Source organism: Suncus etruscus, chromosome 17, assembly GCF_024139225.1.
Source record: "Suncus etruscus isolate mSunEtr1 chromosome 17, mSunEtr1.pri.cur, whole genome shotgun sequence".
Taxonomy (NCBI): domain Eukaryota; kingdom Metazoa; phylum Chordata; class Mammalia; order Eulipotyphla; family Soricidae; genus Suncus; species Suncus etruscus.
In genome coordinates, this window is record NC_064864.1 from 37886375 (window position 1) to 37899690 (window position 13316).

General features: G+C 37.5%; 2 protein-coding genes across 2 annotated transcripts in view; one reads left to right on the forward strand and one right to left on the reverse strand.

The window, feature by feature from the left end:
* The window catches only part of PDE6C (phosphodiesterase 6C), an 83105-nt gene extending 79564 nt beyond the window's left edge, over positions 1-3541 (forward strand). The window contains 4 exon segments of the mRNA XM_049790844.1: positions 1035-1109; positions 1407-1490; positions 2048-2204; positions 3372-3541. Coding sequence (XP_049646801.1) covers positions 1035-1109; positions 1407-1490; positions 2048-2204; positions 3372-3433 — 378 coding nt within the window. The 3' untranslated portion in view covers positions 3434-3541.
* An 8611-nt stretch (positions 3542-12152) lies between these two features.
* The window catches only part of LOC125994800 (protein FRA10AC1), a 29378-nt gene continuing 28214 nt past the window's right edge, over positions 12153-13316 (reverse strand). Inside the window, exon 13 of the mRNA XM_049764324.1 lies at positions 12153-12317. Coding sequence (XP_049620281.1) covers positions 12275-12317 — 43 coding nt within the window. The 3' untranslated portion in view covers positions 12153-12274. The remainder of the gene's footprint in view (positions 12318-13316) is intronic.

Genomic DNA, 13316 nt, shown 5'->3' on the forward strand with positions numbered 1-13316 from the left:
TTTATCTAAAGTAATCAGTTCCAATTATTATTGTCATAGTGGACCCTTCTCTATCCTAACTGCACTCACTGCTTTGTGGCAAGTTTCCTACCATGGACTGGGCCTCTTGGTCTTAATCTCTATTGTCTCTGGACATACTATTATCCCTAGACTATCTTTTATTTTTCTTATATCCCACAATTGAGTATATTACCTGTTTTCCCTCTGACTCACTCAGCATAATAATCTCCATATCCATCTATAAGCAAACTTCATTACTTCATTTTTCCTAGCAACTGCATAGTATTTCATTGTGTATGTATACCACAGTTTCTTTATCTACACATCTGTTCTTGAAAAATTGGGTTGCTTCCAGATTTGGGCTATTAAAAATAGTGCTTCAACAAATGTAGGAATGCAGATGGCTTTTCTGCATAGGATTTTTGGGTTCCTAGGGTATATCCTGAGTGTATTTCTGAATCATATGGAAGTTCAATTTCTAATTTTTTTTAGGAATATCAATATTGTTTTACAAAAAAGGCTGAACCAGTCTACAGTCCCAACAACAGTGAATGAAAGTCACTTTCTCCCCACACCTGTACCAGCACTGGTTGTTCTTGGACTTTGTGCAAGCATCCTCTTTTTATTGGTGGCAATAGCAAGTAAGAGACACTCTCAGAACGAGTTTAGATGCTAAATAGGAAGAGTAATTTCTCTTTCCCATTTTATTATAATCTGTAAATGATCTCTTTAAAATCCAAGGCAAGACCTCAACCACTAACTATAAACTCCATCTTTAAAAAGTTCTCATGCTGGAGCCAGTGAGGTGGCACTAGAGGCAAGGTGTCTGCCTTGCAAGCGCTAGCCAAGGAAGGACCACGGTTCAATCCCCCGGCGTCCCATATGGTCCCCCCAAGCCAGGGGCAATTTCTGAGCGCTTAGCCAGGAGTAACCCCTGAGCATTAAACAGGTGTGGCCAAAAAAAAAAAAAAGTTCTCATACTAATAAAATTGACTTTCAAGAGGCTTCCCTAAACCGTCTTTCTTTATTTTCAGGTAGCACTTATGGTTGCAAATGAATTTTGGGAACAAGGAGATCTGGAAAGAACAGTACTGCAGCAACAACCTATTGTAAATATCTTTACATAAAAATGTCTTCACTTGGGGCCAGGGCAGTAGCAGAGCAGAAAGGGCATTTGCCTTACATAGAGCTGACCTGGGTTTGATTCCCAGCATCCCATATAATCCCTTGACCCTGTCAGGAGTAATTTCTGAGCACAGAGCCAGGAGTAATCCCTGAACACTACTGGGTATGACCCCCCAAAAAAAAAACCAATGTCTTTACTTATAAAAAATATTGCTGTCACTAATTTGTTCACCAAATCTTAGGAAACTATCCTAAAATTACTTATTTGTTTTTCGATACAGCCTATGATGGACAGAAACAAAAAAGATGAACTACCTAAACTTCAAGTTGGTTTTATTGACTTTGTTTGTACTTTTGTATATAAAGTAAGTAAATTACTTAACTGAAATAAGCAATTGCTTAATTGAATTGCTTGAGTGAATAATCATTTAAATAATTTTTCTTTGGTATTGTAACCAAGTATAAAAATAACTTACATGGAAAGCCATTAGGGGTGTCCTGGTTTCTCCAAAGCAGTTTGAAGTATTACTTTAATCTAACATTTTCCAAAGTAGGAGATATTGCCCACCTGCAGGAGGGGATTGGCACTGAAATGTGAGGATGAGTGTACTCTGGTTGTAGGAAGCACTTTGTATTTGTTCACATAAGGTAAATTTCCAGCAAGGTGCTGAGTGTTTGTTTTTTTTCCTTGAAAAGGGGGTGATAGTAAAACAAATAGTTTGGGAGTTTCTGTTATTATCTCCTTCAGAGCTTCAATGAAAGGAAAGCTCTGATAAAAGCAATTGAATAGATTTAGAAGGCAAGCATACTGAATTAGGCTGAGCTTAGCAGTCCTGAACAATACAACTATTTATAATTCTTTGTGACAATATTCAATATCAGCTATATAATTCAACGAGTTTCTGACATAAATTCTTTCTAGGAGTTCTCAAGATTTCACAAAGAAATCACCCCAATGCTGAATGGTCTTCAGAATAATAGAGTAGAATGGAAGTCTCTAGCTGATGAGTATGATGAAAAGATGAAAGTAATTGAAGAAGAGATAAAAAAGAAGGAAGAAGGAAACACCATTGAGAAAGGTAAGGAGAAAAGGTTACCATAGTTCTTTTAGGTGGTTCTAATATGTTTGGTAGTATTTAAAATAATTCACAGAGAGAAATTATTTTCCTTAAAAGGTAAGAAAGTTTAACTGAATAAAAATAGTTGATTCTAACATGAATATCCTCTCATCTATGAATTATTAAGTATTTTGTACAAGGCCCTATGCTAGGGATAACCTGGGGAAGACAGGGCCTTTATCTCAGTTTACCATCTAGTAAAAGAACTAGTAGTAAACTAGTGTATAAATGACTATCCTAGTATAATTTTGTGAACATCACAAGAAGCATAAAGTGTATTCTTGGGGCCTCAAAGAATACTTTTCTGAAGAATACTTAATTAGGCTAATCTCTGAAAACGTTGTCTTAAATAGGCAAAACATACAAAAAAGGTTTGGGGAGGAAAAGAAGAAACAAAATAGGCACAAAGGTCTAGAAGTAGGAATCAGCTTGGTATAAACTCGTGTAGCTGGATAGAGTCTAAAGAGCAAAGAGTACACACAAGTCATAGACACTGGTAATGCAGGAAGCCCTGCCTGATCATGTGTTGCCTTGAATGGCTTGCTTAGAATTTATCTTCCAGAAGCACAATGGGAAAATCATTAAAATCTAATATGGACTTTAAAAAAGATATGAAGACAAAAGCAAATAAAAACTAAGGTACTTTCTTAGTAAAACTAAATTAAATCATTATCTCAATTTTATGATTAGTGAAAAGAGCAAATTCTTTGAGCCCTCTTTTAGTATTCAGTATATTAAATGTGGATATTTTATGCTTTATTTGCATGAAAAATTGCGTTCTGAATCCTCCCCAACACTGAGGATTCTATATTGATTAAGAATATTATATTTTTTTGGTACCCCAGGTAGGATGCGAAAGGAACATCATTTTTATCTCTAGGTTGTCTCAAGTTGTCTCAGTATAAAGCAACAATTTGCAAGATTTCCAGACTAAAGCAGAATTCTTCTCTTGAAAGAGATCAAAAAAGTCTATTAAATAATATAAATTAGCAATTTTTGAATTTGAGTTTTAAAATTTAAAGATTCTTAGTATGTAGTAAACACATTAATTAGGCTCTAGTGTTGGTACTATTGATAAGATGGTTAGAATGCAGCCCAGATTCTAATTTTTTTTCTCCTTTTCACTAGCTGCTGAAGATTCAGGAGGCGATGCTGCTGACAAAAAGTCCAAAACATGTCTAATGTTGTGACAAATCAAGCCAGTTAGTCTAAATTTTGAATATCATTGCTATTTTTAAAGAAAAACAAAACACTCAAAAGAACTTCAGCAAATCACTATGTAGAATAAAAGGATCTTTAGAAAAGCTATCCCCATGACGATAAAGAGACAATTTATTGCTAGCCTGTAAACCCTAAGGGAAAAATAAAGTTGAATGAAAGTACAAAACAGGACAGAAAGTTATTTTTGGTACCAATCTTTTAAATTAAAAAATATATAATCTTGATGCTTGTCACCAATTCTTTTCAAAGCTCTTATTGGTTGTATTCATTTGCAAGAGCTAACAATAAAATATAAGACTGGGGATTTAAAGAACTTAAATTAATTTTCTTACCAACCTGATGGCTTGAAGCCCATGATAAGGTGTTGGCAGGTTGGTTTCTTCTAAGACCATTTTCTAAGGCTTTGTAGGCCATCTCTCTTTGTCTTTATATGCACTAAATGTATGTCTCTATCTTTTAATAAGGACACCAAATTTAATTAGGGCCTATTCATATGAATCTAGTTTTCCTATATGGCCTATCTCCAAAAAGTCACATACAAAGATATTCTGGGGGCTACAATTTCAACACATGAACTTGAGAGCTGGCAAAATTCAGCTCACAAGACTTGATTAATCCCACAAATCCTTTCTTGAATTCACATCTCTCAATGTGTCAATGTGAAATTTTATAAAGATTACATATAGTATAAATTATACATAGTATAGAATGATTGCAAAGTATGGGAAACATAGAAAAATAATAGTTTAATCTGAAATATGTATCTCTTTGAGACAGAGACACAATGCAGGGGGTAAGATGCCTGCTGCTATGCATACAGTAAATCCTACTGTTCAATCCCTGATACAGCATATGGTTCTCTGAATAAACTGAGTAAACACCACTAAGTAAATCCCTGAGTAAAGAGCTAGGAGTTAAGCCTAGCAGTTATGTGGTCTAAAAATCAAACTAAATAAAAATGTTATAAATCAGATAACTAAAATCAGTTTTGCTGGGCATTGCATTAATAATTACTAGTAATACTTTCTGCTCAAATATTATTATTCCTTTTAATCTACTTTATATAAAAATGAAAAAGATGCAATTGCCTAGGAAGTGGGTGGACTTCCAATGTTTAATAAAACTAATATGCTATTTTCTGATAGCTTACAAATGACTGCATATTATTTCTTAGATAAGGTGCTTTATGCAATGTTTAGTACAATACTCACATAAAATATAGAAGCCTCCTGATATTCAATTAAGTAACTTCTACTTAGTAAGAGAAAATATCTAGATATGAGATATTTTAAAATAAGACACAGCTGAGGGGCTAGTTCAAAGGTGAGGAACATGCTTTGTATGCAGGAACTCCAGGGTTGATTTGATCCCCAGCACCCTAAGACTTTTGGGGACTAGCCAGAAAGTTTCTGAACAGTGCTGTTTGCTCCCCCCCAAAAATAAACAAAAATATGACGCTACTTTACTTATTTTGCATTTAAATGACAATCACTTCACATTCAAATGCCATTTACAATACTTTATTTCCAACAAAATAATTGGAATGCTATGATCGTTTTCCTCAGTTGGCTCATAGGGTTGAAGCACATACTTTCCATGCAGAAGCCCTAGATTTGATCCTTAGGCCACATCACTGTGAAAGATCCCGAGCAGGGCGTAATCCCTTAGCAGACAGGTATGGAAAAACAAAACAACATCAAAAACTAACAAGCAAGAAAACCCCAAACAAAACTACACAAATACGGAAGTTTGTTTATACATTTCAGGAGTGCCTCATCTCTACAGATTAATGGAAATATAAACCCTAAATTACAAAATTGTATTTTATGCCTTCCCTTGTGTAAGAAAATTAATATTTGTCTGATTCCATCTCTAAAGATAAGTACTAATGTGCACATTTTTATCTGGTTAATTCAATTAATTAATCTACTAGAATGTCAACTTTTATGAACATACCATTTTAGACTACTGAGCCCTCATTTGGTCTCCTGTGATATTATTTTGCCTTAATTACCTTCAGATGCGGAAGTTCAATTTTTTAAGTTGTAGAGATATAAATGAAGCAAGAGAAAGGCCAAAAAAGGCAGCCAAATAGAGGTTATATGTTGTTTTAATATAAATTAAAGAGTCCTAGTGCTGGTGTGGGGATGGTAAGGCCTTCCTCAGCTGGCTGGGCCTGGCTCCTGCAGTCCCTATGGCCTGGTGGGTCTGAAGGTTGCAGAATGATGCAGAAAAATTCACAAAGCAGTCAGATGAAGTTCCAGGAGTCAGCCAGCTTTATATTACCGTCCTATCCTAACTGTCATGTACATTTCCTCATATGGTTTCTATGTTAAGCCTTTTCCAAGCAGCCATTTCTCTGCCCCTTCTCTGGCTCTCTCTGCCTCTGTCCCCCTTCCAGCTTCCAGGCTTCCTTGCTAGCTCCCATTGCTGATGCTACTGCTTCTGCTTCTTTGCTGATGCTGAATCCTTTGGTGACTCTTAACTCTCCTTCTTATCCCCTCTCTCCTCCCAGTCCAGTCAGCCACTTCTACCCACCCATTTCCAGGTGTGGGAGGTTCTGATCATTCAGGTGGGATAAATAAGAAGTTGGGGGAGGGGATACCCATATTCTCCACCTTTTTTTTGTATTATTACAGAAGCACTATTGATAAGTCTAGAACATCCAAGCTTCTTTTCATAAGTTTTTCTAAACAAAATCACAAGAACATTTCCGCAATAATACAGTTGGTAAACAAGCTACTACGTAAGATACACAATAGAACATCGCAATTGTGAAATATTCACTAGGATAGCTGAGAACTTTCAGAACTCTAACATGCATTTCCCCAGAATTGTGCAAACAAATATTAAAGTTAGATATAAAATTTTCTGTTTGCAGTGGGGCTTAAAACAAAACAGTAAGATCCATACAGATAAAACTCAATTTAACCCACAATATAGTGACTGATGAAAATAGGGTCAAGAGATTAGCCTAGGAGAAAGTTAAATTTTAGGAGGTAATTCAGGTCCAGGAAGTTCTGAAAGCAGCTTCTCTTTTGATGGTCTTCAGCTGGTCTTGGATCCTACATCTTCTCAATCTTCACCTTCTGTGGTAGGCTGCTGGGGTCTCCTTGATAAGCTGCTGCAGGTTAGGGTCTGAGTCCTCACAAAAGGCACCTCTGGTAGAGGAAAGATGGTAGATGGTGGTGTTTAGGATGCTGCCCAGTCTTTAACTTTTTCCCCTTCACTATCTGCTTGTCTCACCTAAGGGAGCCTTTGCCACCATAGGTGGTGGGCTGGCTGAGTGAGGCTGAGGGATGAATTCACAGAACCTATGTAGATTGGGAACATATCTGCTTCCCTCACCGGCATTCCACTAGGTCTGGATACATTAGCAGCTTTTGGTCCCCTCTCCTTTCACAACATCAAACTCCAGTCTCCCTATCTCTAACACTCCAGAGAAACTTCCTGGGATTGTTTCTCTTAATGACTGTCCAGTGAACAAAAACATCCTTTTTGGTGTCATTTCTGTTGATAAGTCTATAACCATTCCAAACATTGAACCATTTAACAGTGCCCAGTACTTGGATTGCCAGCACTGGCTTGTCTACTTGACTCAGTGCTTGGAGAACAAGGGTATATTTGGTTAAGCTATTTTTAGACTCTGAGTCTGAAGAGACAGTAGCTGGCTTATCATTCTTGGGAGATGAGGGTCTCTCTGTTTTAGTGCCAGGTAGTAAATGATAAATTATCAGTTCTGGGAAGGCCTTTAGATCGAGAACTCGTCACCACTGGGAAGGCACTATTCCCCTCTCTGGCATGTGTGCAAGAGAATCTCTAGGGAACCTGGCATGTAAAGTCTAGAGTAAGAAATGCGGGTTAGATGGACCAGAGCAGGACGAAGCCATTCAGAACAGAAGCCATGTTCACCAGTGTTCCAGTGAAAGGCACAACACATTCAGCCCAGTTCGAGGGGGCTTCATGGTGACAATCCACCAAAAGGTCAAGTCTCACTACCTTTGGTCTCCTTGGGTCCAGGATTCATAAGTACCTATTTAGGCGCCTGTTGTTGTTTTAATATAAATTGAAGAGTCCTAGTGTTGGTATGGGGTTGGTGAGGACTTTCTTGGCTGGCTGAGCCTGGATCCTGCAGCCCCTATAGCCTAGTGCAGTGGTCGGCAACCTTTTTTTTTTTCAACTGAGCCAAATCTCGCCAAAACCACGATTGAAATTTATTTTGAGAGCCACATTTTTTGGTGTTTTTTTGTTTTGTTTTGTTTGTTTGTTTGTTTGTTTGTTTTTGTAGTGCTCAGGGGTTATTCCTGGCTCTATGCTCAGAAATCGCTCCTAGCAGGCTCAGGGGACCAAATGAGATGCCAGGATTCGAACCATTGACCTTCTGCATGAGAGGCATACGCCTTACCTCCATGCTATATCTCCAGCCCCGAGAGCCACATTTTTAAAACCGAAAATGCATAGGATGGTACACTGTTTTTAGTTTCAATAAGTTTTTATTGAGAATATTCTGCATGCAAGTATCTACATAGGTCGGGAGGATACAAATAACACAACTAATACAACAAAAAATTTTAAAATGATATTATTTATCAATAACATTAAATTCCATAAAATTTGCCTTACAATAGAGAAAATTACATCCTGACAATGACTGACAAAGTTACAAACACTAATGTGAACATTGGCCTTGCATTTCCTTGGATAGTTTGAATGTCAGGTTTGTATGTTGTTGTTTTTAATTTTAGGCATGATTCCAGGTTCTCATCGATGAGATGATTTCTCAATTTACTCTTGATAAGTGATGCTGGAAAATACTTGTTTGCATAAATATGTAGACCTGAACAAGGAAAGAACAGCAAATGCTAGCTTTTTTAGTTGATTATGTGAGTCAGGAATACTATTCGAGGTGTTAAAATCAACATATCTTCCTTCTCCCTGTCTTTTTTTTGTTTTTGTTTTTGTTTTGTTTTTCGGGCCACACCCATTTGATGCTCAGGGGTTACTCCTGGCTAAGTGCTCAGAAATTGCCCCTGGCTTGTGGATACCATATGGGACGCCAAGGGATCGAACCGTGGTCCTTCCTTGGCTAGCGCTTGCAAGGCAGACACCTTACCTCTAGCGCCATCTCGCCGCTGGCCCCTTCTCCTGGTCTTTCAAAGTAGACCACTTGTACTATGAACAAAGTTCACATTTGTGTTTCTCCAATCTTTTCAAATCAGCACAAAGACGTTCAAATTTCGAGCTCTACAGTTCTTTGTTTTTTAAATCCAGAAATTGCATTTCAAAGTTGCCAATGTCAATATTAAAGGGAGAAAATTTTAATTCTGTTACAGTGGCATCCAGAGGTTTTGTTTTTTTTTTTTTTTTTTTTTTTTAACAAAAGCCAACGTCCCTTTGCTGTTTCTGAAATCCTTGAGAAAAGCTTCCTCATATTTAAAAGTGCTGTTTTAAAATAGGTAATGTCAAAATCAGAATTATTTTCTTGGCCATGTTTCAACAGGCTTGGAAAGTGAATCAAAGTTTCTCTGTCAAAATCTTGAGCAAAAACAGATAATTTGTTTCCAAATGAAATAACTTCTTCTAGCATCAAAAAAATTGTGTTTCCTTTCCCCTGTAGTTTATGATTAAGCTGATTTAGATGTGAAGTAACATCCACCATGAAATACAGTTTTTGAATCCACTGATCATTTGTTAATTCTGGTAGTGAACACCCTTCTCTAGGAAAAATGCTTTGATTTTTGATAATAAGGAAGCAAAACGTTTCAAAACGTTTCCTCTTAATAACCAAAATGTGCTGAAAATTTGAAACCCTACAATATGGAGATGAAATAGGTAAAAGAGAAAAACCTTTATAAATCATTAAAAGCAAAGACAGTGTTCCAGAGAAAAGTAGTGATTTCACTAAAAGAAAAAAAATCTATTGACACTTTAGTGTGTGCTGCAAGAAACCAAACTAAATTACACACAAAAACAAAAACAGCACTTTGTTAAAGGCATATGATATATCATAAAGGAGTTATGATAGTGTGCCTGAAACATTTTAAAAATAATTTTTTTATTTAAGCATATTTGTTACAAAATTATTCATACTTGAGTTTTAATCATAGAAAGTACACCATCCTTCACCAGTGCACTTTCCCCACCACCACTGTCTCTTGTTTCCTTCCCTTTAACCCTCCTCTGCCTATGTCAAGGGCAGGCATTTTGCTTTTTTCTCTCTATCTCTCTTTTTCTTTATGAAACTCAGGTTCACAAAATTTCCTTTATGACACCGTGGTTTGCAATATTGCTAAAGGGTACCATGCATGTCACTCATCCATTTTCAGCATCCAGTTCTTGTTCAGAGTGATATGTTCGAACTATCAATGTCATAATGTACCTTTCTCTATTCTAACTGAACTCACCACTTTTTATGGCAAGCTTCCTATCATGGACGAGTCCTCCTGTCCCTCATCCCTATTTTCTCTAGATATTATTACCATATTGCCATTTATTATTCTTATATGCCACAAATGATTATTCTGTGTCTATACCTCTCCTTCTGACTCATTTTACTCAGAATAATAATCTGATGTGCTGATGTATGTACAGATGATGCACTGTGTATGACTGTTTTTGTGTAGTCACAAGAAACAGAAGTTGCACACCCGTACAGTGTATCCACTCATTGTATGATAGACTGGATTCAAAAAAACTCCCTGCTGAACTAAACTCTATGACAGATGACACAGTAAAGATAATTTGTGAAATTCACAATTGTGATCAAATCCAGGCTATTCACCACCCTGGGTGAGAGTATGGATGCCCACTACTAGCATCTTCTCCATGAAGAAGTGAAGTGACTGTTCAGGGGAAGGGTACTCTCTCACCTTGTTGGCAAGAGGAAAGAAGTAGTGCAGTTCCTGTGAGAGCAGAACTCTGACTTTGTACAGCCCCAGTTGGACAAGGAATGGGTAGCTATGCTTGTGTATTTGGCAGATATTGTTCATTTTCTCTAATATTTCTCTGCAGGGGAATTTCACAAGTAGTTTTTACAGTGAGACATAAGATGGATATGTTCAAAAAAGAATCTGATTATAGGATAGCTGTGTCTGAGAAGGAGATATTGAAGTGTTTCCACTCTAGCAAAAAATTTCTGATTGGCACTTATATTATGCAGAAAGCCATAATCAATATGAAAAACAGCATTTAAGGGCATTAGCTCACAACTTTAATCATGAGTACTCTGAACATGAGAATCCATGGAAAAGAAAACTCTGGGTTGAGAATCCCTTCATGGAAGATGCCCACTCTTGTGCAAAATAAAATGTGTTTTAAGATCACTCCAGGCACTGTATTTCTAAACCCCACCCAACCTGGTCTGAAGAAGCAGGGTAGCAGGAAAGAAATAATAAACCAAGGAAATAATAAACCAGGAAAGGATGATCATGGAGTCCATGGCCTTTTACCTTGTACTCTCTGCCTCGAGGCCAAAACGCTAGAACATCTCTTTCTTTATTAAAACCAATTCCCAATACCAGGAGGCTTCAGGTCAAGAGAAAGACAGACAGAAGTACATATTCAGTGGACTTTTACATATCAAAGGAAGAGATTTAAGAAAGATGACGTTGGGGGAACACCTTTGTTTAGGGTTGATAGGGTTAATGATAAGGTATCATCCTACACTTTTGGAGCCAGCCTCCAATCTGCACACAGGCCAGGCACTGACAGAGGCTAGGAGCAGAGTCCTGACTCCTGGAGCAGCCACCCGGCACACAGAAGAGCCAAATTAAAAGTGTAAAGATCCACATGTGGCTCGCAAGCCACAGGTTGCGACCACTGGCCTAGTGGGTCTGAAGGTGATGGCAGAGACAATCAGAAATCAGTCAGATGAGGTCCCGGGCATCAGCCAGCTTTATTTCATGGTCCTAACCACCATGAACATTTCCTCACATGGCTTCTATGATAAGCATTTTCCTAGCAGCTATTTCTCTGCTCCTTCTCTGGCGCTCTCTCTCCCTCTGTCACCCTTTCAGCTATTCTTCAGGCTTTGTAGCTGACTGACTCCCCTTTGCTGATTCTCTTTGTTGATTCTCTCTTCTCTATCTCTCCTTCTTATCCCCTTTCTCCCAAGCAGACTCCTCTCCCACCCATTCCAGGGGTGGGGGGTTCTGATCATTCAGGCAGGATAAACAAGTTGGGGGAGGGGACACCCACAGTGATAATGGGAAAACAAAAGCCCAAAAGGAAGTTGACCACTGTATCAAAAAGAAGGGAAACAAAAAGGTTGATGACATATTTACTTTACATTTCTTTTGAAATCTTCCAAGTCTTAGACATTTATATGTGAAGTAAGGTAGAATTCGTGGTAAGAAAGGTCCTACAAAATTTAAGACCACTTGGAGCTGGAGCAATATTATGACAAATAAGAAATTTTCCTTGCATGTAGTTGATCTGGGTTCAATCTCTGGTTCCTCAAACAGGAGTCCACCAGGAGTGATCCCTGAGTGCAGAGCCAGGAGTATAAGCCCTGATCACCACTGGGTATGGCCCCAAAACAAAACATTTAAAACCACTAGAAATTCAGATATAGTATACTATATTCAGATATAGATATACTAGTGTTTCGTCCTAATTAAGTTGTAAAAACAGTTCAAGAATGGGAGAAGCATTTATAGAAAAACTAATGAACAATCAAAGCATCTAACATTGAGAGTAACTAGGTTTTTATTTCCAAAAGTAAACCACTAAAATTGCAACCAGTAGATGAAAATTTGTGAAGTACTGCAAAGTTAATTTTCACATCAAGGAATGTAATTTCTTTTTTCTTCTCACAGAAATAAATCTTGAAAATAGTCATCAAATTCTTCTTCCCTATTTAAAAGAAAAAAATATATTGATTATAATCACAAAGATAAAAAATACTAGGTGATACTTTATATAATGAAAAATTTTAATTCAACATACTTTGTTTTTTTTCTTCAATACATGTAATGATTCATTCATCAAATTATTCTTAGTATCTTATATATTTATTTTCTAAGAGTTTACACTAACAGTACTTTGGATCCTGTCAGATTTTTGGTCAACTTCTCTAGCATAACAGCAAAGTGCAACAGAATAAAAAAGTAAAAAATTGCAGCCACAGTTCAAATATATGAAATTAGTTGAGGTTTTTGTGTAGAACTAGATGTTCAGCTGATCAGTATTAAGTTTTTATAAGGTAACCAAGACTAGTATGAAAGATTTGTAGAGCCCTTTCCAACCTCCCACTAATGATTCTTAGAGCTTGTGTTCAAGAGCACCTTGCACTGAGGTTTAATAAGCTCTTGGCCTCACACTTGCCCTGGACATTCTTTGAACCACTGAGTCAACCTCTGTCTGGGCACTTTGCTGCCAAGAAAGCTAAACAGCAGAGCAGCCAGGCTTGCTTCTCCACGTACAGGTAGGTGGCACCAGGGTTTGAACTCATGAGCTTGTACTTGTCAGACAACTGTTTGAAGCCATGTAGCTATCTTCTGGGCTCTGCTTTCTTATAATTTACTCAATATCAATACTGAAAAAAGATAAGCCAACTCTAAAACCTATCCTTTCATTTTCAGCTACGGGCCATTCAAGGGAAAGTTAGAGAGCTGAAGTTTTAATTAAATGTATAAGTAGGATAGAAATATTTTATTTATAGCAATAATGTCTTTATAGGTCCCGGAGAGATAGCACAGTGGTGTTTGCCTTGCAAGCAGCCGATCCAGGACCAAAGGTGGTTGGTTCAAATCCCAGTGTCCCATATGGTCCCCTGTGCCTGCCAGGAGCTATTTCTGAGCAGACAGCCAGGAGTAACCCCTGAGCAATGCCGGGTGTGGCCCAAAAAAAAAA